Source organism: Saccostrea cucullata, unplaced genomic scaffold, assembly GCF_032062105.1.
Source record: "Saccostrea cucullata isolate Sc308-1 unplaced genomic scaffold, CSIRO_AGI_Scuc_v1 ctg221, whole genome shotgun sequence".
Taxonomy (NCBI): Eukaryota; Metazoa; Mollusca; class Bivalvia; order Ostreida; family Ostreidae; genus Saccostrea; species Saccostrea cuccullata.
In genome coordinates, this window is record NW_026931943.1 from 265358 (window position 1) to 292786 (window position 27429).

General features: G+C 32.8%; 2 protein-coding genes across 3 annotated transcripts in view; both read right to left on the bottom strand.

Moving 5' to 3' along the window:
* The window catches only part of LOC134234075 (cell adhesion molecule 2-like), a 35178-nt gene extending 7749 nt beyond the window's left edge, over positions 1-27429 (bottom strand). Inside the window, exons 1-5 of the mRNA XM_062716140.1 lie at positions 27339-27429; positions 26332-26655; positions 24970-25275; positions 24231-24506; positions 23547-24061 (exon numbers count right to left, since the gene is read on the bottom strand). Of these exons, the coding sequence (XP_062572124.1) occupies positions 23718-24061; positions 24231-24506; positions 24970-25275; positions 26332-26655; positions 27339-27429 (1341 nt within the window). The 3' untranslated portion in view covers positions 23547-23717. The remainder of the gene's footprint in view (positions 1-23546; positions 24062-24230; positions 24507-24969; positions 25276-26331; positions 26656-27338) is intronic.
* On the bottom strand, positions 15-14043 carry LOC134234066 (nephrin-like). Of its 2 annotated transcripts, XM_062716129.1 has the most exons (8): positions 13929-14043; positions 12759-13082; positions 11716-12021; positions 3723-4016; positions 1768-2073; positions 1158-1430; positions 328-639; positions 15-253 (listed from the first exon to the last, which is right to left on the bottom strand). In XM_062716129.1, the coding sequence occupies exons 1-8, from the start codon at positions 14008-14010 to the stop codon at positions 30-32; spliced, it is 2121 nt and encodes a 706-aa protein (XP_062572113.1). In that variant the 5' UTR covers positions 14011-14043; the 3' UTR covers positions 15-29. The 2 variants fall into 2 exon arrangements, with proteins under 2 accessions (XP_062572113.1, XP_062572115.1); XM_062716131.1 differs by lacking the exon at positions 1158-1430.

Genomic DNA, 27429 nt, shown 5'->3' on the forward strand with positions numbered 1-27429 from the left:
ACACATTAAATATGCAATAGTTGTGCATTTTAATTATCTTTAATTCTGATACTAGTAATGTTCAGTCTTATGAAAGTGTATTTACAGAAAATTGTGGTTATCTCATGTATATATTTAAATAGTAAACAAAAAGTACCTTTTCCTTGTCTGTGTTTGTACAAAATAAAGAAACACATTGCCAAAATAAAGAAAAAAGCAAATCCACCGAGTGTTCCACCGATTATCTGCCCTTTGTCACAACCTTGATAATTTTCTATAATACAAAAATTGTTATCATTATTAAATGCTAAAATTATGTATAGCTATGAGAAAATTCAGTAAAAATACCTTCAAGTCTTTCTGAGTCTGTGACACATGACATAGTATTAGAAAAAGTGAACCCGTATCGGTTTGAAGTCAATACTCGAAAGGTATATTCTGTTCCAGGCTTCAGCATGGCCACTTTCTGATTATACCTGTTGGTCTTGGTGCTATTCAGTTGTTCATTTGTTACATTTACATATATTTTGCTTTGTTCACTGTACTGAAGTGTTTCTTGTAATTTGACATCGTTATAGGCTGTGTAAGGAGTCGTCCAAGTAATGGTAGCAAATGTAGATTTACATACAACATATTCAATTCTAGGTGCTAGGGGAGTAACTAAAAAGAAAAATTGTAAAAATACAACATAAAACAAAAATGTGATTTTACAATAAAAAAATTTAAAATATGTTTTACACTGTTTAATCTGAACACGATTCGTAAAAGGATTTTGTCCGCCATACTCTTTAATTCAGTCGTTATACCGATGGATCCCTATATAAACCGTTTAAGAAGACACTGTTTTCACCTGTGTTGACAGGCGTATGCTGTGTAAAAATACTTAGCTGCACACATCAGAAATAGCTGTGTACTTCTTCCACGGGAAGAGAGAAAGAGACAAAAAGAAAACTTCAAATAGTGTACAAGTCAGTGCAGTATACAGACAAACACAATTACATGCACAACTGCAATAAAATGTAAACAATGTTAATATAAAAAACGGCACGACCACGTGCCATCCACGCCGGTACCCGTGAAAATAAAGTATATATCGATGGCAGAAAATCTGATATGGCTTATGTCCATTTACGAGTCGTGTTCAGCTATAATTTAAATAATAGAGAAGTAAAACGTACATTGCACACTGACGTCAATAATGCCACTTGAGTTTCCGGCAGAATTACTCGCTGTACAGATATATCTACCACTATCTTCAAAACTGACAGTCTTTATGACATATGTTTGAGATGACGCAACAATGGAAGAATTAAAACCATCCGATCTTATCCATCTGTACTCTATATTTTCTTCCGGATATGCATATTCAACAAAGCAGTTTATAATTATATAACGTTGTCCAACAACTAAGTTTAAAACACGAGATGGAAGGATGACTACCTCTGAAATGACTGAAATTAAGAAAGAGAAATTAAGCTTTGCTTAATGGACTTTGAATTTTGTCATGGGTTTTCTTTATTACAAATTAAACAGTTTTGCATTGTTACAAATTAAGATGACATTTCATATTTTATTTTAAAAAGTATTCGAATATAAATCCAACATTTATCTCCATATAATTACGTTTTAGATTTAAATTTGAGATAATCGAGGATTCGAGATAAAAACGTTTGAAATATAAATTAAAAAAATATTGATTCTAGCAAATCACGTTGACATATCCTAATTTTTGAAATTTTGGTGTTTTAGATAACGAATTCCAACTGTGTTCAAACAATGGAAACATACACCTGATATTCAGCGTATGGCGTCTTGATTCGACAATTTGACCTTTCTTGTTCATGGCTCTACAGTACACCTGTTGACCACTGTCCTCTGCCACACCTGTGTACTGTAGTACTGATGTAGTTCTCACAAGGCCATTACTGTCAGTGACCGTGGAGGATGCAGCCTCACTGGTGACGTCAGTTGATGCCTTATACCACGTGATGTTGGCTGCTGGGTTACAGTAATCTGTTTGACAGGTAAGAGTTATCTGTTTACCAGCATCCACAGTTATCTGGTTTGGTGTCAGGGTTACTGATGTTACTGAAACTATAAAATTTCACATGTGTTAGCTTTCCAATGAAGCTTGTCAAACGTGAACAATTTATTTTGTTCTAAGAATATTGAAAAGTTAAGTCCAACGAAATCAACATAGATAGGGATCCTGTAAAACCTCGGAATACATTATTCAAACATGCAGTTTACAAATACAGTCAAACAAATTTTTTAATGTTAAATACATCATTAAAGTAGTTTCAAATATATCTTGTTGATAAAGTTCAAACTTAATTTCGTTTAAATTAGACATCACAGCAAATAATCAATCTTTATTTGCTTATCATCTGTTTAATTAAAAAGATTATATAAATTAATGTTTTGTTAAAAAGTGTACATTATTCACTTTGTACTTTTTATAGCGGACATACAAATAAAAATATTTGAAAGTTAATACGTCTGTTATTTATTTATTTGTAATTTATTGGTAATAGTTCTTAACCGAGTCAAAAAAGAACGAATTTTTTTTTTGGAAATGGAATATTTGAACACGATTGAATTTTCAGTTAGTTTAGATTTTGAGTTCTTATTGAATAGCTTTAATATAACAACTTTCCATGACGCTTTTCTTAGCTTTTATTAGCAGACCTATTTTTATATTCATTTGAAGCAGAATTTATGCATAATCTTATGCATAAAAAGAGGAAAACACTTGCAGTGGCCTTCAACTACATATATCGAGATACGATGTATATCGACGACGTATTGTCTATTAAAAATTGTATTTCCATTCCTATGTTGATACGATATATCCTGGTGAGCTTGAAATAACAGATACTACAGAGTCTGACACACTTGTTTCACACTTGGATATTTTACTTGAAAAAGACGTTAATGGTTAACAACCAAGCTATATGATAAACGGGATAATTTTAACTTTTCTATCGTGAACTTTCCTTACTTATGCAGCAATATACCTTCATCACCTGCATACAAAATTTACATATCTCAGTTGATTCAATACGTACGAGCATGCTCTACGTATGAACATTTTTTTAAACGAGGTAAATTGACAAATAAGTTGATGAAACAAGAATATCAGCAGTCTCGTTTAGAGTCATCATTTCGTTAAGTTCTATGGTCGATACAATGACCTTGTCAGCAAATATACAATTATAGCCTTTTGATGAGGTCCCTTGATATATAGACCTTAGAGAAAGCATATGGTGCTCGGTCGATATGCTTTCTCTAAGGTCTATATATCGAGGGATTGTACCGAATCAGAAGGCTACAATTGTATATCATTGAGTCAAACATTGACTGATGGTTTTCATACTAATTGTTATCTTATTATTTATACACTGAATTGACGACGGATTTTTCGTTATTTCCCGATCATGACAAGGAGCACATGGCCTGTGTGACCGGTCGACAAGGTATGCTTACTCCTCCATGGCACCTGATCCCACCCTCTGATGTTTCGGAGGTCCGTGTTTGCTCTGCTCCTATTTTGTATTGTTTTATGGACTTTGATATTGAATACTGTTCGTTATCTCCATATCCTTCATTTAATCATTATCTCAGCTATTTAAAAATTTTTAAAAATGACAATTTTTATGTTACACTTTCTTGAGAAAATTAGAAATGCAATAATAACTGACTAATAAAAAGTTTACTTACTTATATAGAAAAAGTTGACTTACAAAATACATTTAGTGACATACTCCTTGATTTAGGGCTGGTAAGGAGCCTGTGAGTAGCTGTACAAGTACACTGCTGATTGTTGTAGGAACTATCCATCACCAATGACAACACAGATACAGATATGGTAGAGGTACTCTGATTGGTTCCTGCCACTCCTGTGCTTTTACATCGCCATGACAACGTGGCTACAGGGTTTCCTCCTGGTAGTTGACAGGTCAAGGTTACTCTAGTCCCGTTGCTGTACTGAAGTTCGGGAGGGGAGGCTGTGATGACAGGGTCAGTTGATGGAGGATCTGCCATGTTAAACATCAAAATGACATATAAACATTCATAGTAAAATTCTAACTTATACAAACTCAATCTAACACATAAAGTACACTGTATCATGTATTCAAAATATTAGGGATGGCAATCGAATACAGAATTGCCAATCGGTTAACCGCAAGACGTTCCGATCGATCAACCTGTTAATCGTAACAAAATACACATTATCCAGACATTTTTAAAGAATAATTCTATTCATAGACCCACCACCAATAAACAAATAATTATATACATAAAAACAACAAATATAAGAAAAACGGCATTAGAACTGTTCTGTTTATGTTTGTTCTGTATACTTTACGTAATTTAACTCAGTTTTGAAAGGAAAACCATAAAACATCCACATGTATCAAAGACATTGATAACTTTCTAATGACCCCCAGTATATGATACAGGGTTACTCGTGTATTGACACAATTAACAAAAACAAAGATTAAACTAGGGCTAATTGTAACGGGAACCGTTACAGATGTTCCCCAAACGCTCCCCAACTCCCTTTTGGTGCCATACTCCCTTTAAGCTTCACTAAAAACGACAAACTCTATGCATTTTACACTTTAACAACGTTTCCCTGAAGTATACCGAGTAAATTCAAATATTAGCATTTGCACGCGTGCACATGTAAATGCATGTGCGTAATAACCATATTCTCTTGTCTACACTATCTATATACATTAATATAATAAAATAATAAAGCATTTAATCCAAAAGTATTAAAAAATACGCTTCATCAAGTGTATTTTTGATTTTATCCATCTCATGTGCATGCACGTGCATGCATGTGCATGATGACCTTACGTTTTTGTAGGAATCCACTATGTCTATCTATGTTCTAAATCCCATCCTGTTTGGTTGAAAATCAAAGGAGTTATACCCATTTAAAGTTTAAGCCAATCAGATTGCAGCGCACGTGCATGCGCGTGTTTTCATGATACCTGCTATATATTATATTGTAGTATATCCTAATGCATGACAATGTTCAAAATTTCAAAGCATTTCGTCAAAAAAACAAAGGAGATATTGAAATCTTTGTTTCAGCCAATCAGAGGGAAGCGCACGTGCATGCACCTGAGTTCGTGCTAATTTGACCATGTCATATTATCTAGACTATTAATATATCCTTATAGAATGAGTTTCAAAGCATTTCAATAAAAAATGTAAAAGTTATGGCTATAATAAGTATGTCAGTCATTTCACACATTTCACGCGCACGCACGTGCATGCGTATGCGCGCAAAATGACCTTCGTTGTGCACACCTACACTTGACACCTATTAACCCTAAAAAGGTTTAAACTTAGTTGGGTGAACAGTTTCTGAGAACACTCGCGGGCAAAAAAAGTACCGGAGAACAAAGAAGAAAAAAAAGAATAATAATAATAACTAGAGCAAAGCTCGTTGCAAAGCAACGAGTAGGTCTTCCGTCCGGTTTTGACCAGAAGTGCCGGAAGTGACGAAACAAAAGAAAGCAATGAGCTAAGTCGTCTCCAGTGACTTTATAATTTCAATTTTGCATCAAAACCTTCCATATAAGCCATTTTTTGGTACTTCCGGTATGACCGGAAGTGACGACGACGGACGGAAAAACTACTTTTTATGCTTCCAGAGACATATGTTACCCAAAAACTTGTCAAGAACGGCAAAAATACGCGTTTCCGACTACTTCCGGTTTGGCCGGAAGTGACGTCGCCGAACGTATTTTGACGACTTTAATAGATTTACCTTGATATTTTGAACAACTTTGCTTCTTTGACGTATTACAAATTCTCAATACTTTTTGAGATATAAAGGAAAAACTTCTGGCCCCTCTGGGCCCCTTATTTTAGGGGCCAGCCCTTTTCTATAGATACCATTTGAAAGATCCTGAAATTCTACACTTCTTTCGTGCTATATATTTTATCAAAATATTTCCTGGTAAAAAGATATCGTAGAAAAAGTGTTAAAAATTTTGAAATTCGCGATAGGCCTATTTTCGAGCCATAGCGCGCGCCGACATGCAGCACTTCCGGTGAAAATGAAATACGTATGTCACATCTACATATATTGCTCTATCATTGCTGAAAAACTCAAGCTTCTATCCTAAGCCATTCATGAGAAAACTCGCGGACAAACTGACCCTCTGAAAATCACTAAATCGTGGATATCTCAAAACCGGAAGTGACGTCATCAAACAAAAAATTATATATCAGCTTTGTTCAATGTTCTATCAGTTCTGAAAGTTTCATGAAAATCGAACCAGCCGTTTCCGAGAACTCGCGTGCACAAAATCGGTAAGAAAAAAAAACAAACGAGTAGGTCTTCCGTCCAGTTTTGACCGGTAATGCCGGAGGTGACGGAACAAAAGACAGCAATAAGCTAAGTAGTCTCCAGTGACTTAATAATTTCAATTTTGCATCAAAACCTTCAAAATAAGCCATTTTCTGCTACTTCCAGTTTGACCGGAAGTGACGACAACGGACGGAAAAACTTCTTTTTATGCTCTCAGAGACATATGTAACCCAAAAAGTTGTCAAGAACGGCAAAAAAACGCGTTTTCCGACCACTTCCGGTTTTGCCGGAAGTGACGACGACGGACGTATTTTGATGACTTCAATAGATGAAGCTTGACATTTTGAACAACTTTGCTTCTTTGACGTATTACAAATTCTCAATACTTTTTGAGATATAAAGAAAAAACTTTCGGCCCCTCTAGGCCCTTTATTTTAGGGGCCAGCCCCTTTTACAAGATATCGTTTGAAAGGTCTTAAAATTCTACACTTCTTTTGTTCTATATGTTTTAACAAAATATTTCCAGGTAAAAAGATATTGTAGAAAATGTGCTAAAAATTTTGAAATTCGCGATAGGACTATTTTCGGACCATAGCGAGCGTCGGCGCTTCGTACTTCCGGTAGTTATGATATACCTAATACTCTTCTCCAAAGGTTGCTCTAGCATCACTGAAAATTTCATGCGGCTGTGTCGAGTGCTTTTTGAGAAAACTGCCGGACAGATTGACCCTCTAAAAATCACAAAATCGCAGAAAACTCCCAACCGGAAGTGAAGTCATCAAAACGAAAAAAAATGAATCGAGTTCAAGTAATGCCTCATTAGTCCTGAAAGTTTCATAGAAATCCATCGAGCCGTTTTTGAGAAATCGCGTGCACAAAATCGGTAAGAAAAAAAACAATAATAATAATAAGAAAAGTGAAAAAGAAACCTAAGAATCACTAGAAGGTCTTCCGCTGAAGCCAGAAGACCTTAATAATAATAATAAGAAACCGAGTAAAAACAATATGTTCCCAAACTCCGTTTGGGGAACATAACTAATAACTTAAATTATAATGTTTGTTTAAATAATAATCGCAGATAACTGCAAAAGAAGTTCACAATATTTGACGGTGATTTAATAACATGTAATATCATTAAAGGGAAATATGTGTAACGGCATGATGTTTAAACAGCAGTTAACACTTCATGAATTGTCCAATTACCCCAAAACCTCAAACCCTTCGGGCTTTATGGAATTTAATCTCGTGACCAACCCGTATTTATATCCCGATAGATGCTTAAAAATGATACCTTATTTCTTGATTATGTTCCCCAAACGAAGTTGGGGAACATATTGTTTTTACTCTGTTTCTTATTATTATTATGTTCCCCAAACGAAGTTGGGGAACATATTGTTTTTACTCTGTTTCTTATTATTATTATTATTATTATTATTATTATTATTCTTTTTTCTTCTTATTTCTTCTCCGGTACTTTTTTGTCCGGAAGTGTTCTCAGAAACTGTTCACCAAACTAAGTTAAAACCTTTTTAGGGTTAGTAGGCATGTTGTGTAGATGTGCCGAACGAAGGTCATTTTGCGCGCATTCGCATGCACGTGCGGGCGCGTGCAATGAGTAAAATGACTGATATATTTAATATGGTTGTAATTTTTATATTTTTTGATAAAATGTTTTGAAACTCATTATATAAAGATATATAAGTTGTGTAGATAAGATGACATGGTCAAATTTGCATGAACTCACGCGCATGCACGTGCGCTTTGCTCTGATTGGCTGAAACAGAAATCTTAATATCTTTTTTGTTTTATGATGAAATGCTTTGAAATTTATAACATAGACATGTATTAGGATGTACTACAATATGATATATAAAATTTTTCATGAAATCACGCGCATGCACGTGCGCTGCAATCTGATTGGCTGAAAATTTAAATGACTATAACTCCCTTGGTTTTCAACCAAACAGCATGGGATTTAGAACATAGATAGACATAAAGGACTCCTACAAGATGGTTTGGTCAACATTCACATGCATGCACGTGTGTGCACGTGCGCTTTGCTCTGATTGGCTGAAACAAAAATCTCAATATCTTTCCTGTTTTTTTACAAAATGCTTTGAAATTTAAAACATAGGCATACTTTAAGATGTCCTACAATAAGATATATAATAATTGTCATGAAAACACGCGCATGCACGTGCGCTGCAATCTGATTGGCTTAAACTTTAAATGGCTATAACTCCCTTGTTTTTCAACCAAACAGGATGGGATTAAGAACATAGACAGACATAATGGACTCCTACACGAAGGTATGGTCATCATGCACGTGCGTGCACGTGCAAATGAGTAAAATAGTGTAGACAGGATGATATCGTCATTACGCTCATGCAATCACATGCGCACGCCTGCATTGCTTAAATTTGAAATACTTGGTATACTTTTGGAAAAACGTTGTTTACGTCTTAAATGCATAGATTTTGCCTTCTTTAATGAAACTTACAGGGAATATGGCACGAGAAGGGAGTTGGGGAGCGTTTGGGGAACATCTGTAACGGTTCCCGTTACAATTAGCACTAGTTATGTTCCCCAAACGAAGTTGGGGAACATATTGTTTTTACTCTGTTTCTTATTATTATTATTATTATTATTATTATTATTATTATTTTTCTTCTTCCTGGGAAAATTTTGTCCACGAGTGATCTTGTAAACAACACATCTGACTTAGGTGAAACCTTTTTAGGGTCAGTAGGCATGTTATGTAGAGTTGCCAAACGAAGGTCATTTTGCGCGCACGTGCTTGCAAGAGCGCGCACGTGCAACACGTGAAATGACCAATATAATGGATATTGCCGTAACTTTTCTATTTTTTGATGAAAATTCTTAAAACTCATAATGTAAGGATATATTGGTAGTATAGACAAGATGACATGGTCAAAATAGCAAGATCTCACGCGCATGCACGTGCGCTTCGCTCTGATTGGCTGAAACTAAAGTCTCAATATCTTTCTTGTTTTAAGTCATAATCCTTTGAAATTTTGAACTATGTCATACATTATAAAGGTCTACAGCATGATATATAAGAATTATCATGAAAGCACGTACATGCACGTGTGCTGGAAAGAGCGCGCACGTGCAACACGTGAAATAACCAATATTATTGATGAAGGCGTAACATTTCTATTTCTTGATGAATTTTTTTGAAACTCATAATGTAAGGATACATTCGTAGTATAGACAAGATGACATGTTCAAAATAGCAAGATCTCACGCGCATGCACGTGCGCTTCGCTCTGATTGGCTGAAATTAAAGTCTCAATATCTTTCTTGTTTTTTGTCATAATCCTTTGAAATATTGAACATAGTCCTACATTATGAAGATCTACAGCCTGATATATAAAAATTTTCATGAAAGTATGCGCATGCGCGCGTGCTGCAATCTGATTGGCTGAAACTTTAAATGGCTATATCTCCCTTGTTTTTTGACGAAATGCTTTGAAATTTAAAGCATATACATGCAGTAGGATTTCCTACAATATGATATAGAAAAAAAATCATGAAATCACGCGCATGCACGTGTGCTGCAATCTGATTTGCTGAAACTTGAAATGGCTATAACTCCCTTGTTTTTCAACCAAACAGGATGAGATCTAGAACATAGATAGATATAAGGGACTTCTACAAGAAGGTATGGTCATCATGCACGTGCACGCACGTGCATGCATTTGGAACAAGTGGATTTAAAATTACACCTGAATGAGTAATTTTTAATACTTTTGGACTGAATGCTTTAATTATAGTATATTAAAATATATAGATAATGTAGACAAGATGATATGGTCATAACGCACATGCATTCACATGCGCACGGGTGCAATGCTACAATTTGAATATAATTTGTATCCTTCTGGGAAAACGTTGTTAAAGTAAAAAATGCACAGAGTTTGTCTTATTTAATGAAACTTACAGGGAATATGGCACCAAAATGGAGTTGGGGAGCGTTTGGGGAACATCTGTAACGGTTCCCGTTACAATTAGCACTAGTTATTATTATTATTATTCTTTTTTCTTCTTATTTCTTCTCCGGTACTTTTTTGTCCGGAAGTGTTCTCAGAAACTGTTCACCAAACTAAGTTAAAACCTTTTTAGGGTTAGTAGGCATGTTGTGTAGATGTGCCGAACGAGGGTCATTTTGCGCGCATTCGCATGCACGTGCGGGCGCGTGCAATGAGTAAAATGACTGATATATTTAATATGGTTGTAACTTTTATATTTTTTGATAAAATGTTTTGAAACTCATTATATAAAGATATATAAGTTGTGTAGATAAGATGACATGGTCAAATTTGCATGAACTCACGCGCATGCACGTGCACTTTGCTCTGATTGGCTGAAACAGAAATCTCAATATCTTTTTTGTTTTATGATGAAATGCTTTGAAATTTCTAACATAGACATGCATTAGGATGTACTACAATATGATATATAAAATTTTTCATGAAATCACGCGCATGCGCGTGCTCTGCAATCTGATTGGCTGAAACTTTAAATGAGTATAACTCCCTTGGTTTTCAACCAAACAGCATGGGATTTACAACATAAATAGACATAAAGGACTCCTACAGGATGGTATGGTCACCATTCACATGCATGCATGTGCGTGCACGTGCGCTTTGCTCTGATTGGCTGGCACAAAAATCTCAATATCTTTTCTGTTTTTTTTATAAAATGCTTTGAAATTTAAAACATAAGCATACTTTAAGATGTCCTACAATATGATATATAATAATTGTCATTAAAATACGCGCATGTATGTGCGCTGCAGTCTGATTGGCTTAAACTTTAAATGGCTATAACTCCCTTGTTTTTCAACCAAACAGGATGGGATTAAGAACATAGACAGACATAATGGACTCCTACAAGAAGGATGGTCATCATGCACGTGCGTGCACGTGCAAATGAGTAAAATAGTGTAGACAAGTTGATATCGTCATTACGCTCATGCAATCACATGCGCACGCCTGCATTGCTTAAATTTGAAATACTTGGTATACTTTTGGAAAAACGTTATTTACTTCTTAAATGCATAGATTTTGCCTTCTTTAATGAAACTTACAGCGAATATGGCAGGAAGGGAGTTGGGGAGCGTTTGGGGAACATCTGTAACGGTTCCCGTTACAATTAGCACTAGTTATATAATGCTTTACTATTTTGAGCACAACCATCCAGCAAACATTATATTTCCCAAATAAAAGTAAAAATACACATTTCAGTTTGTTTATCTTGTAAAACTCTTTAGTATAATGTAGTATTGCGTATCTGTATTTTCATAATGTAAGTAATAATTAAGCAGTTAAATGTAACATGTATATATCAACAATTAAAATTAAATACATTTATCTTACATCTTACATCCAGTGTGTTTTTGTTGGACTCCACGTTCTTTTCTGGTCTGTTGGTGGCTCTACAGTACACCTGTTGACCATTGTCCCCTGCCACACCTGTATATTGTAGTACTGATGTCGTCCTTATAAGGCCATTACTGTCGGTGTCTGTGGTGTCTGTAGTGGGCGTGGTCAGAACGGCTGATGCCTTGTACCACGTGATGTTGGCTGCTGGGTTACAGTAATCTGTCTGACAGGTTAGAGTTATCTGTTTACCAGCATCCACGGTTATCTGGGCTGGGGTCAGGGTTACTGATGTTACTGAAACTATGAAATGTAAAAATTATATATACAATACAAAAAATATATATAATAATCCAAAAAGATTAAAAAATAATCACTGCCAACGCTTTCGTCATGTTATATATATCCTGAATATTGCTCATATCAAAAATAATATATTTAATACATACTTAGTTATGAAATACAGCAAACATCAACTTGAGAAAAAATACAAATATATAATTATATTCTGACTACCGATATGTAGCTTATTTTATCAAAGAACACTTATTTAAAACAATGAGAATGTAAACAAAAAAAAATGGTCGTATTATCACATGTTATGTTTTAGAAGTTTAATTTACTAGGTATGTAATATAAATTCGTATCAGAATGCAGATCAGTTTCAGCCCTGCAGGATTGATATGGCTATTGCATTTGCAAAAAAAAAAACCGTTTTATTACTATAAGTATATATTAAACCAATTTATTGGCATTGATAAGCAAATTCCATCCAATATCACTAATAATGAAAGAATTTCTAAGGGATAATGATTGAGAAAATATTTTGTAATTCTAATACTTAATCAAAATCCAAATATTTTCAAAACTCTGTTGCATATATTTAATCAATTGGAAACATTTGGACTCTACATGACGCCACTAAGAAATTGCATTTATGACGTTAGAAACCTGCGTTTACATGCAACTGGTGAGTGCTGGTTCATAGTGGTATTATTTTAAGAGAAAACATTATAAATATAAACAATGAGATAACATACCAGTAACACTGAAGTTGACTTGATTACATCTCTCATTTGAGATTAATCCTCTGCAGTAAACACCTCTTCCATTCCAGCCCCGAGGAACAGGATACACCATACTGTATATTTCATCAGTGGGACAGGCTGTAGTGTACTTTGATGCACAATCACCTATACAAACGTTTGCAGATATGTTTTTCGTAAGATCACAAAATGATGTAGATGGATTCTCAGTTGTGTAAAATAATGCAGCTATTGGATTACTCTCAAAGGTACATCGTATTGTCACTGTCTGATTCACCTCCACAGGACCAGATGGAGATACTGTCAAGGTTATGGAGGCTACAGAAATGAAGAAAACACAAGTTTATGAACTGCTGGGTCCAAACAGGTTTTCCGACACCATATACAAATAATTTTTAAACTTTCAGATATGTTAAAGATTGCTTCAATAGTCAGATGATGGTTATTTATATTTTTATTGGATGACTTCATTTAAGGCATGAGAAAATTGCGACAAATAAATATGTTGACTATTATGAGTCGCATGTCTCAAATGTTGACATAAATATCTTGCTTGTATCTTGCTGCAGGGGATGCTACTTACTCCTCTATGGCACCTGATCTCACCTCTAAAGATTTGAAGGCCCAAGATTGCTCTGTTCCGAAGAATTGGTATAGCTTACATATTTCATTGTAAACATATATTACTCGCAGCTTGACATAAATAAGTCGCATTTGTTGCATCTTGAATCTTTGATGTCTGTTATTGCTGCAGGTGTATGTACCCATGTTCCAAATCAGATTCTCAAGATAGATATTTATCAAGCATGGAGACATAATTATCTTTGCATGTAGGCATACTTTTTATGCATGTTGACATAATTTACCTTGCATGTAAGGACAGAAATTTGCTACCATATAAATTTTCCGTCTACTTTATCACACATAGGACTAACAGCGAGTGTGAACGACTGGGTATGCTTACGTTTCTTGACCCCCTCCCTGAACACCCCTATGGACATTTTGGGGTCTGTGCTTTATGCCCCATTCAAGGATTTCTATTGTTTGTAGATTTTATAAGATCGTTCACTGTTCGTTATCTTCATTTTTTTCATTATCAGTAACATAGTAATAAAAGTACATTTAAAAAAACTAAAAAATAAATGAATATTACAAGTAATTTACCTTTTGATGAGGGAATAAAAAAAGTAAAATGCACAAGAAAAAATAGTATATTTCTTCCCTCCTTATTGTGAAAGTACGACATGGTAATTTTTTTTTCTACGACGGTTATGCTAAAGAAAAAAAACTTCCTGGTTTATGTGACCGTTATAAGTATGTTATACAAATAAAGGTTTTAAGGGAAAGATCTCACCCAATATTTATTGACTCTTTTGAATGACGCATTTCATTATACATGTACCTTGATATTAAGAAAGTATAAAAGAGCACGCTGTAGTTATAATAAGTATTGATTTTTCAGTAAATACTTATTATACATGTATTAACATTAAGTTCGAATTTAGACTTAACACTGTTAATTACCTGATGGATGAATATCAATATCATATAACTCCTTATAATTTTTTAAAATCGTAAATGCAAGACAGAATTAAGAATTGCATTTAAATACGATTAGTTGATTACCAGTATTACTTTAGAGCATTTATCAGATATGCATGAAAAATATGCTTAAAACGACCTTAGAATTTACAAGAGGCTGACTTTACTCGAGTGGAATACTGTACAAAAAAGTTGGTGGTGGAAAAGCTGACGTCATCTCGTTTGTAATACAATTTTTAAATTTGTTTTTCTTTGCCATCTGTAGTTAGCAAAACATCAAATAGGAACATATTTGTGAGAAAGATTCAGAATTATCGTCCATTTTCAGTTCATTGGAATATATCGAGTCTACATCTAAATGATTCGTTGGTTCAGCTAAATGGGAATAACGATTGTAAATTGCAAAAACATCGTCCATATATTTAAGTGTCGAGTAGAGGGCCACTGCAAGTGTTTACTACTTCTCATATAGACATTGTAAAATTAATTCTGCTTCATAGGAATATTAAAAAAAAGCCAATAAGTGTGTACAATAAGTGCATGAGTGCTCTAAAAAGTCAAAAATGAATGTGTAGGACATGTTGAAATGCTTTAAATTAGTTAGGAAACTCGAATTTGCCATTATGTCAAATGTAAGACTCTTCATGGACAGAACATGATTCGTACCGTCATATATCTGATGCACTGGTCGGTTTGAGTATGCTAAGTATTACTAGAGTCATCTCTTTTTGTCTCCCATATGATTTTGTATGCAAGAGAATGACAAAAATGGGTAAGCACGTTTTGAATAAAAAAAATCAGCTATTTATTTATAAGTTGAAGATACAGGAATTTGTGTATTTATGTATATACAGGAATTTATGTGATCTAACAGTGGCGTATATTCCTTTCTGATAACGTGTAGGCTTTTGTGAAGCCATATATTTAACCTGAGCTGCAAAGCTTGGGTAGACAAAGAGCTTCCTCTCGATAGATATTGGGAGGGGGGGAGGTTCAAAGGGACCACTTTTGCAAACTCAGACATCTGCAATTTTAATTTGACCAGTGAAAATAATATTGTACATATATTACAGTTTATATCGTGATGTGAAGACCACTTAACAAAACTGATAACTTATCATTTTACTTGATATCCGCTTCGAAAATATGGAAACTTCCTTACTAAATAATCAAAATTCGATCAAAATGTTGACTAACAAATATATAATGCAAGTTATCAATTTCGTTTCCTGCACATATTATGGGATCCTGTTGTTTTTGATTAAATTTTCTGATTCAGACTTGATATTAATAACACTTGAACTTTGGCTTATAAAATGTCAAGCTAAGGGAATAGTTTTGTACTTAAATATAAAGCAAAACTGTAAACATAATAGGTTAGGTATAAAAGTGCGGATTAAAAAGAAAGCTTTTTTTTTTTCCATTTCCAACAAAATAGATTAATAGGTACGATTTATTATCAACTCCCCGCCCCTTTATTCAACCAAATTTTTATTCTTGAGAAAGTGATGTGTAGACTACAGCCTTTTTGCCTATATGGAACATACGCCACTGTCTAAATGCGTACAAAATTGCGTATTTTTATTAATCACTATTTTGTGTGAATTCATGGGTCCCAAGGGATTTTTTGGGTTTTATATCTAAGCGCCCTCTAGTTACGGATGTTAGCCTTATCCTTATCAAAATAACTTTTGGCTCCGAAAATGTGGTTTACAAATCTTACCCACCTCCACCCCTTCAATCCTCCATACCTATTGTTATTGTAGAAAACACATGTACTAGTTTCTTTTGTATAAAGTGCCTATTGTTATTGTTGTAGAAGATATATATACTAGTTTTCTTTTGTATAAGGTGTGGGATATTTTTCGGGCCCCACCTTCTGCTGCATTCTGAATTTGTAAAATCTGTAATCTCATTTGGCATTTGTAATAAATGCTCTATACACACACAAACCCTCTTTATTATTTATCATACTGCAGAACAGAGCTGCAAATGTGCTTCAGGTTCATATGAACCGAACTGTTCATCAGTTGCAGTATTTAAGAGCACATAATGACATTTTTTAAAGTAATGATTTTTCAATTTCCTCGTTAAGTATAATGTTCTTGCTTGAAGATACAACCCATAGCTTGCTGGGATTTTAACTGATGAATTTAGTTCAATTTTGTATTCCATTATTTAAAGACTAAATTTGACTACGCATTATTCTGTCTACTCGATCAGTACGGTTTTTTTTTTCCGGTATACAGGGGATGCTGGCTTCTCTTAGGAAGCTGACATAACCTGTGGTCTTTTCCTCTGGTCAATATGCATATTGTTTACTGAAATGAATTTCTTTATCTTATGAAACTGTGCAAGATTATTCTACTGCCAATTGGAGTAAGAGTAATAAAATTTCTTTAGCTAAGCAGTAATGATTTTAAACCATTTGCTCCAAAAGTATTTAAGAAACTATTACCATTGAAGATTAAATTGACGAAAGGATATGCTTGAAAAACGAGTTATTCTGTAGCCAGTTTTACTAAAGGTCGTAAGTCAAATCGTAGACGTAAGCATAGACGTAGCCGTAACTTACGCTGATTTTGCGTTTTACTAAAAGTCGTATCTTACGATTTGACGTAGATTTACGTGAAAATCTACGTGTGCCCTATAGCAGTCGTAGGAAAACACGTAGCCTTATAAATATTACTATAACTTTATAAATATGACTAGTACTTTAATCTGAATGTATCTTTGGGGGATAAAAGTCATTAATTTTTTCATTAATACAATCTCATGTTACAATTTTTATTTCCCGTGATTTTTCTGGAGTTTATCGAATAATAATAACATGTCAACTTGTGCATTATAATGCCCTAATGGACATACTCGAAAATTTACGTAAAGATGAAATAAAAAAAATACGCAATAAATTTTGAAGTGTAGAGTATTCATAAAACGATTTGTTGTTTTAAAATCTTATAGGCACAAGTGCGGGGGAGGGGGGTACAGAATCAATTATTAAATTTATATACTGTATCATGTAAAAAAAAAAAAAAAAAAAGGACTCGTAAAAACGGGGAATCCCATGTTAAATTGGTATTACGTTGTCACATGAATTTTTAAGAAAATATAAAGTTGAAAAAAAAACAAACAATCACAAACCTCGATTTCAATCGCTATAAATAAGATTTGAGCACTTGCAATTTATTTTACTATCATGTTACACCTATAAATATGAAGCCTGCATGTACAAGTACATCTTTACGGAAGAAACCTTTTTTAAAAATATTACAAAATTTTATTTGTTACGTAAAAATGACAGAGTTTCTTAACAAAAGCATTTTAATAAAAAATACCGCACACTGTAAAGGCCTATCTTTTTTCCCGGAGCCATATGACGTCATAGAAGAATTTACGCAATGGATACAGAAAATTACGTGATAATTTAGAAATGCAAAATAGAATGCACCTCTTGTAAAAGATTTTTTTTTATTATATGCAGACATGTTACATGATACAGTGTATACTCTTATCAGTGCTTTGTTACTCATTGTATGTAAAGAATGAATTTCTAAAAAAAAAAAAAAAATCACGGATCATGTGCTAATTTCTGTGACATTTCATCGCAAACCACATGGCCTTCTTGTACATTGATAACATAAAAAAACTATATACGAGAGAGAGAGAGAGAGAGAGAGAGAGAGAGAGAGAGAGAGAGAGAGAGAGAGAATTAGAAAATAACAATCTATGAGGGTGGATTGTAAGTTTTTTTTTTCTGTTTTCAAATTTTTACAGAAAAGAAATTAGAGAAAGTTTTAGCAAACCAATATTGCATATTGTTATTAAGAAAAATATAATTATTAACAGTATGTTTTTTCTATCATGAAAAAATAAAACTCTGAAAAAAAAAACTTTCCTCTTTATATATCTCAATTAATTGCTGAAAATATTTTACTTAGTCGTGCATTATAAGTGTTTAGAGATTAAAAGCCCAAGCATTGTTCATGATAGAAAAAACATACTGTTAATAATTATATTTTTCTTAATAACAATATGCAATATTGGTTTGCTAAAACTTTCTCTAATTTCTTTTCTGTAAAAATTTGAAAACAGAAAAAAAAACTTACAATCGACCCTCAATTGTTATTTTCTAATTCTCTCTCTCTCTCTCTCTCTCACGTATCTACTTTTTTTATATTTTATCAATGTACAAGAAGGCCATGTGATTTGCGATAAAATGTCACAGAAATTAGCACATGATCGGTGAATTCTTTCTTTTTTTTTTTTTTAGAAATTCATTCTTTACATACAATGAATAACAAAGCACTGATAAGAGTATACACTGTATCATGTAACATGTCTGCATATAATAAAAAAAATCTTTTACAAGAGGTGCATTCTATTTTGCATTTCTAAATTATCACGTAATTTTCTGTATCCATTGCGTAAATTCTTCTATGACGTCATATGACTCCGGGAAAAAAGATAGGCCTTTACAGTGTGCGGTATTTTTTATTAAAATGCTTTTGTTAAGAAACTCTGTCATTTTTACGTAACAAATAAAATTTTGTAATATTTTTAAAAAAGGTTTCTTCCGTAAAGATGTACTTGTACATGCAGGCTTCATATTTATAGGTGTAACATGATAGTAAAATAAATTGCAAGTGCTCAAATCTTATTTATAGCGATTGAAATCGAGGTTTGTGATTGTTTGTTTTTTTTCAACTTTATATTTTCTTAAAAATTCATGTGACAACGTAATACCAATTTAACATGGGATTCCCCGTTTTTACGAGTCCTTTTTTTTTTTTTTTTTTTTTTTTTTTTACATGATACAGTATATAAATTTAATAATTGATTCTGTACCCCCCCCCCCCTCCCCCGCACTTGTGCCTATAAGATTTTAAAACAACAAATCGTTTTATGAATACTCTACACTTCAAAATTTATTGCGTATTTTTTTTATTTCATCTTTACGTAAATTTTCGAGTATGTCCATTAGGGCATTATATTGCACAAGTTGACATGTTATTATTATTCGATAAACTCCAGAAAAATCACGGGAAATAAAAATTGTAACATGAGATTGTATTAATGAAAAAATTAATGATTTTTTCCCCCCAAAGATACATTCAGATTAAAGTACTAGTCATATTTATAAAGTTATAGTAATATTTATAAGGCTACGTGTTTTCCTACGACTGCTATAGGGCACACGTAGATTTTCACGTAAATCTACGTCAAATCGTAAGATACGACTTTTAGTAAAACGCAAAATCAGCGTAAGTTACGGCTACGTCTACGCTTACGTCTACGATTTGACTTACGACCTTTAGTAAAACTGGCTACAGAAATGCAAGTTTCTGTAAGAAAAAACAAAATTTAAGCAGAAAATGCATTAAAACAATTTTATTTCAATTTTCTCGAAGACGTCACAAGAAATACAATTATGACAATTTCCATATGCTCTGGAAAAAAATCAATGACCAGACGACATCGAATAAGGAGATTCCTAAGTGTAAAGGGTAACCAACAGTACCAGAAACACCGTTATGTTTTGATTCCCTTACGGGTGGATATTCCTGAAAAGAAGCACAACTCCTTTTTGGAAATTGCATGATATCATGAAAAATATGGAGATGACAAACAATATCCAAGTTCAAAACTCCGTAAAACAATACAAAATAGGAGTTAAGCATACATGGACCTCCACAATATCATAGGTGGGATCATGTGCCATGTCATATCGTGTTTAATGTATTATAAATGAATAAACACAGCATATTCCTGTATATTTTAGAGATACATGTACGTCGCTACTTTTTATTGATGGTCTACAACATTTTAAATTTTTGATTTATTAACTTAAGATTCACTTCTCAGAAATAAAAAAGATAATCTTAATAAAACCGGAATAATTCAGCTACTAGACAATTATTTAATTCTCAGAGGACCCCGGAATAATGTAAACCTGTTATAGAATTATCAAAGAAAATGCACAGTAATGGTATATATAAGGATTTTTCTATGGTCCACACAATGACCTTGTTAACAAATACAATTTATCAAATGCTAACTGACGTTTTTCCTACTAATTTTTAGTCCATTGTTTATAATCACACTGAATTGACGACAGATTTTTTCCGTTATTTCCCGATCACGACAAGGAGTACACGGCGGGTGTGACCGGTCGATAGGGAATGCTCACTCCTCCATGGCCCCTGATATCACCTCTGATATTTTGGAGGTCCGTGTCTTCCCTGCTCCTATCTTGTATCATTTTATGGATTTTTGATCTTGAATACTGTTCGTTATCTCCATATGTTTCATCTAAAGATTAGAGATGTTTTTGGTTGCGTTTTGTGATATAAAAAATTTATGACTTTTCTAAAACGCATTTAAAATGTTTTGTATTTTACCCTAAACATAATTTTTTTATGACCTTTCTAGAACGAGTTTTCTGTGTTCTTTATTTTAAATGAATAGATTTTCCCAAGAGATGCTAAATTTATTTGCCAAGTCTTGGACTTCGATTTTTTCATTTTATTTTTTGCATTTTACTTATTGTTAAAATAATCTTGCTTTTATTTTGTTTGAAATTTCGAAATAATCTATACTTTCTGTCTCGGCGATGAAAATAAGTACATGCTGCTAACTCATATAGTTTTAAATAAGAAGGCCATAGTTTAAAAATCCTTGGCCTTTTTTGTCTGTTTGCTTGTGCATTCATCGATAGATTTATTCAGTTGCTTTTTGTATATTTAGGAAATTATGATAATTCAAATTGTTTTAGTCAACATACAGACACATAAAAACAAGTCTAGTTGACAATGACCATGAAAAATTTCAGCCGAATAACAGGCACAACAGAAACCCACATTCATATATACATGCGATCACTTTCATTTAATTTTTGCAGTTTAGATTGAGTGTTTTTAAAAAGGCAAGATAATTTAATAAATTGATGCTTACATGCTATTTTGTATTTGAGTATAATCTGCTGGCAACTGGAATAAAGAAAAATTATATAGTTACGAATGGTAATAAATATAGTGGAAGACTTTAGTGATAATTGCACAAAGCCTACCAAAATGTTAGAAAAAGGAACAAGCTGAACCTTAAAGAACAGTATGAAATTACAAAGCAATTTACCCACAGACTACATGAAAAAATTTGGGGAAATGTACATAAAAAGTTGTTTGATAGTGAATTAATTAAAGTATAGAAGTTGTAGATTACCCGCTGTCGATTTGTCTATGTCTGTGTAAGTGGAATCAGGTAGTTCCATGTATTCAGCCCTGAAACAGCATGTAATACATCATATAAAACTTCTCCAGAAACTGTCATTTCCCTACCTATTTCCGGAATTGTTTAATGAAAATTTCAATCTCTTTAATGCAATAAGATATATTTTTGCATAAGTAAAGGAATGTTAACGACAGAAAATTTAAAGTCATTTTGTCTATCAAAAAGCTTTGGTGTTTGAAAATTATTAACGTCTTATTCTGGTAATATATCTATATATGAAACAGATGTGTCAGACTATGTGGTATCTATTTCAAGCTCACTGGGATAAATCGTATGGAAATAAGAATGGAAATAACCATTGTTTAATAAAAATACAACGTCATTATATCTTAATGTCGAGTTGAAGGCCAGCCCACGGCAAGTGTTTTCTTCTTTTCACGTACAATATTTTGAAAATTGGCACAGAATAACTAGAAGTCTAAACGATTATTTTTTTTCAATTCAAGAATAATCAAAAGAAAGGTTATATACAACTCATGAACCATTAGCATTAGAATATGTGATAGCTATCATTTATAAATAAGCTTGCTTTAAATATAGCACCGACGTTGTTTAACTTTTAATTCTTGAATTTATGCAAACTGTACTAAGATCTACAAATAACTGCTAACAAATAACTTCATCAAATGTGAAAACTTTCTCATGTTATTTCCATAGGTAATCATGCAATTCAAGCGAAGTCGAAAGTTCGAGACATATAGAAATAATCGTGTTTATCTTAAAAATAAAGCGTTTTTGTTTTATAAAAGTATTGAGCTATAGATTCTACCTCTTTTCCGTGGGAGAAGATCCTGTGAATAGAAACAAAATAGTTTGAAAATAAAAAAAATGCTAGGAATGTTGAGCTTGCTTTATTCTGAATTATTTCATTTTTCAAAACTATTTTTCAGCGTTATTAAAAATAAATTTCATTTCTTAATAATTTCTCAGTATAATTATTTGAAATAGTTTAATGTAATTTCTTATTATAAAACTTATCAACACTTGTTTTAAGAAAACAAGACCAAAAAGAAAAGGGTGGTTGGGTTTGAGAGGCTTCAGGATAAAGATATCAAGAGAGCTTGCCACTCTGACAACAACCAACTACACATTTTAGTGTACAAATCTCAACTCTAATATATGTAAAAATAAAAAAAATCTATTACAGAAAAAAGAAAATCTAAACAGTTCGTTAAACCTTTTTAGGACCTTACCTTTATTTGAGTCAGGGGAAATTCCCTCATATTGATGAACGTCTCGCTGGGAGAATTGATCCACATAACTTTCATTTTGATTTCTACTTAAACAAGTTCAAATAGTAATATTGATGATACAAACAATGTATAATTTTACATTGAACATTGATATAAAAGTAAATTTTAAAAATATGAAAGAGATAAAATGTGCGCTTAACATAGTTAAGCGACACAACAATATTGTAGTTATTTTTTAATGTATGACCGTGTTAAGACACAAATATGTGCAGTTAAGTATAGTATAAATTTCTCTTCTTTTTCAAAATAAATAGGTAGGATGAATAAGTGAATACAATACGTTTTCACCGACTTTCCTACAATAAAAATAAAAATCAGAAGACTTTGTCAAATTAGATTAAATAATAAATAAACAAAAAGTGCCTCTTTAGTTACTGCCTTGTCTTTAATTTGATTAATATCTTGTTTATAATCAATTGATTAAATTGTAATTAAAACTATAATTACTTAGAAAATAGTATATTTTATGCTGCTAGAAACACAAACATGCATTAGCAGTGCATGATCTTATGCATACATTAAAATAAATATAAATATCGTCAAAATGACGCATTTCTATACATTTGTAGTTGGATAAGAAGAATAAGGATTTTTTTAAAAAAAATTCATAATATTAAATGAAATACAGATATATTTCTGATTCATTTAAGTTTATTCACATCAAATTGTGGTCGTCTCATAGACATAGGTAATTAACACACCTTTAGTGATCTTTCTTTGTCTGTATTTGTTCAAAATAACAACACTCATTGCCAAAATAAAGAAAAAAGCAAATCCACCGAGTGTTCCGCCGATTATCTCTCCTTTGTCACAACCTTGATAATTTTCTATAATATGAAAAAGATGTTATCATTTTCAAGTACTATTATTATGTTGAAAGATAAATAAATAGAGTGGTAATACCTTCAAGCTCTGGGTCTGTGACACATGACATAGCATTAGAAAAAGTGACCCCGTATCGGTTTGAAGTCAGTACTCGAAAGGCATATTCTGTTCTAGGCTTCAGCGTCTTCACTTTCTGAACATAAAGGCTGGTCTCGGTGCTATTCAGTTGTTCATTTGTTACATTCACAAATATTTTGTTTAGTTCACGTAACTGAAGTGTTTCTTGTAGTTTGAAATCATTATAGGCTGTGCGCGAAGACGTCCAAATGACAGTAGCAAATGTTGATTTACATATAGCATATTCAAGTTTAGGTGCCAGGGGAGTAACTAATAAGTAAAATGAAATGCAAGAAAAAAAGTACCTGATTTTTAAGAAACAAGCAATAAAAGAGTCACGTTTCATTTCAAAGAACACATTTTTTAATAAATCACCTGTATGTTATATTTTCTTTTAAGTGTCCGCTTATAATTTAAACTATGAAGAAGGGAAACTTACACTGCACACTAACGTCAATGATGCCACTAGAGTTTCCGAAAGAATTCCTTGCCGTACAGATATATCTACAGCTATCCTCAAAACTCACAGACTTTATGACGTATGTTTGAGACGACGTGACAATAGAAGAATTAGGGCCTTCTGATTTTATCCATGTGTATTCAATATTTTCTTCCGGATTTGCATTTTCAACGAAGCAATGTATGAATATCTGCCGTTGTCCGTCAACTAGGTTTAAAACTCGAGGAAATGGGAGGATGCGTACGTCTGAGCTATCTGAAACGGTGATGTACTCATCAATGTGATAATACAGGTAATCATTTCATTTAAATTAAGGTACACATTACTTTTCTTTTTTTCTTAACATGTTGATACATGATAATAATTTTCCTAATGAATATCAACTTAAAGCATTCCTTATTTAGATGTGAATTTTGATGTTTTTATGTAACTATAATAAGCATATTCTACCCTGTTCAAAACTAACATTCGAAATAAAAATAAAAAACGACTGGGTTAAAACTAATAAATAAAATGATTAACTTTAAAAAGTCTTTAACCTAACACTCTTTATATATATTATATATATATATATATATATATATATATATATATATATATATATATATATATATATATATATATATATATATATATATATATATATATTTTTAAATCTGCTAAATCTAAATTAAGCATTCCAACTACAATATTACTCTATCAAGCATTGAATACGTACAACTGATATTTAGCGTATGTTGAGTTGAAGTGACTCTTTGATCTTTCTTGTTCATAGCTTGGCAGTACACTTGTTGACCATTGTCCCCTGCGACACCTGTATACTGTAGTACTGACGTTGTTCTCACTAGGCCTTTACTGTCAGTATCCGTGGAAGATGTGGCCTGACTGGTGACGTCAACTGATGACTTGAACCACGTGATGTTTGCTGCTGGGTTGCAGTAACCTGTCTGACAGGTCAGAGTTATGGTTTTACCGGCATCAACTGTCATCCGGGTAGGCGTCAGAGTCACTGACGTCACTGGCACTTTAAAAACATTAATATTCCAATTGTACTCCATAACCAAACATACACATTTTATTTCTTTAATGTCCGCCAAATGCTGTGCAAAGAGTATTCTATATGATTTCACAATTCAATTAAAATGATAGAATTAATAAAGAATATTAATTATCCACCAAACTGCAAATTCCCGTCGAGATAATCAAAAAGGTTAAAGTAAGGCTAATAAAATTTTAAGTATACATTTAACACAACTAAAACTAAACGTCAGGAGCACAGTACAATAATATATTTGAGAAGTGGTGTAAATTAGATATGGATACTTTTAAAACTCAGTGAAACTTTCATTTTATGTATACTAGTAACCAAAACAATACCAGCAATACTCTATACAAGCACCCCCATGATAAATTTATGCCCAATCATAGACAAATGCTTCTTTTTAAAAAAAATAAATTCGAAAATTTGATTGTACACACAATTACCCAAATATATAACATTAAAACGAGATGTATCTTGCCTCCAATTTAACAATAAGATTTATCCTATAAGTTTTACAATAATCATTTCTACTTGGGTTCGATATATTCCTCTGAACTCAAAATAAAAGATATCAAAAAGTATTTAAAATCATGTTTCATTTGTGAATAGTGAATTTCAAATAAAAAAAATCGTTAATAAATAAGAATACATTGTTTCAATTATATTTCCTTTTACAAAAAAAGTATTTTAATATACAACAACCAATTTTAATATTGTTTTGGTATTGTATTGTACCTACTTTAGGCCAAAAGTCAGTTACATGTATTACATTGTGTATTTTATGATAAATGCAACAACTGGAAATGTTTCAAAAACAATAAAATTAATTGCATTTTAACCAAGAACAACTGAAATCTAAAAATATAAAGGATAGCAAAATATGTAATGCAAAATTATTGATTTTGCTTCTGTTAACCTCTTGAAATTAAATCACACAGTTTAAACGTACGTGCATTTCATGTAAAAATACGATTATTTACGGAATCTAAAGAATACTATACTTGGAGTACATTTCTAAATTATTTTGGTAATACATACCAATAACAGTGAGCGTTACATTATTACTTTTCTCGTTTCCTGTAAATAGCCCCGAACAGTAAACACTCTCTCCATTCCAGCTTAATGGGATAGGGTACTGGACGCTATAAAAAGTAGAGTTAGGACATGATGTATTGTAGTTTCTAGCACATTCCCCAAGTTTACACACTCCTCCGGATGTTTCCAGAGAACAAAATGCTACTGACGGATTTATCCAAGAATTGAAAAAGACGGCAAGTTCTGGTTGTGAAAAGAAGTACTGTATTGTCACTGACTGGTTAATCTCCACAATACTGGACGGTAATACTGTCAAAGTAATGGAAGCTGAAATATTAATTATGATTGTTAAAGTTATTATAATTGTGATGATGACAAAAAACTTACAACAATGCAAAAGAATCAGAATTATAAGAAAAAATGTTTCTAATGTTATATTTGAATACATTATCGTATGTGTGTGTTAAAATGAGTATGTACTGTACGAAACGGAAAGTGACTTAATGTCAAATGCTGCCTTATTCATAGATATGCTCTAAGGCAGTACCCCTCTTTACGGTGCCATTATTTTTGCATATTGAAGTTGATTGTTATAATACCACGCCATTTGCTATATTTGGTATTTTTGCATTTGTTTCCAAAACAGCATGTTCGCTTTCGTGGCGTAGAGGATAGAGCGTCTACTCTAGAGTCTCGGAGTTAGGAGCTGATTACTACGTCGCGTGTTCAGATACAGTGTGGGTTTTGAGACCGATATTTCGGGTGAGTTAATAAAAGCCGAGGTCCCATATCGCAGTAGGTGCGGGAACGAAAAAAATCCCCATTGCTCAATCGCCTTGAGTGCCAAGCATAGGTATACATTTGCAGCCCTTCGCCTGCAAGTGGTGGCGTCTCCATACAAATGAAAAATTCTCGAGAGAAACACCAAACAACAAACAAACAGTGTGATTTTTTCTGAAAGTGTCTGAGTAAGGGTAATCACTGTATGCAAGACTTTGAAATGCATTTACCTTCACCATAATATTTTTGTAGGGTCAAAATCAGCAAATGAATTGTGTTGAATCCCTTAATTATGTTTGTAATTATTCTTCTCATCTCCAT

Bases quoted from the DNA above. Each gene is read 5' to 3' on its own strand.
- LOC134234066 (XM_062716129.1), bottom strand. From the start codon at position 14,010: ATGTCGTACTTTCACAATAAGGAGGGAAGAAATATACTATTTTTTCTT. The intron at 13,083-13,928 runs GTAAATTACTTG...TCATTTCTGTAG, and splicing joins TTTTATTCCCTCATCAAAAG to CCTCCATAACCTTGACAGTA. The intron at 640-1,157 runs GTACGTTTTACT...TTTTCTTTTTAG, and splicing joins TATTGACGTCAGTGTGCAAT to TTACTCCCCTAGCACCTAGA.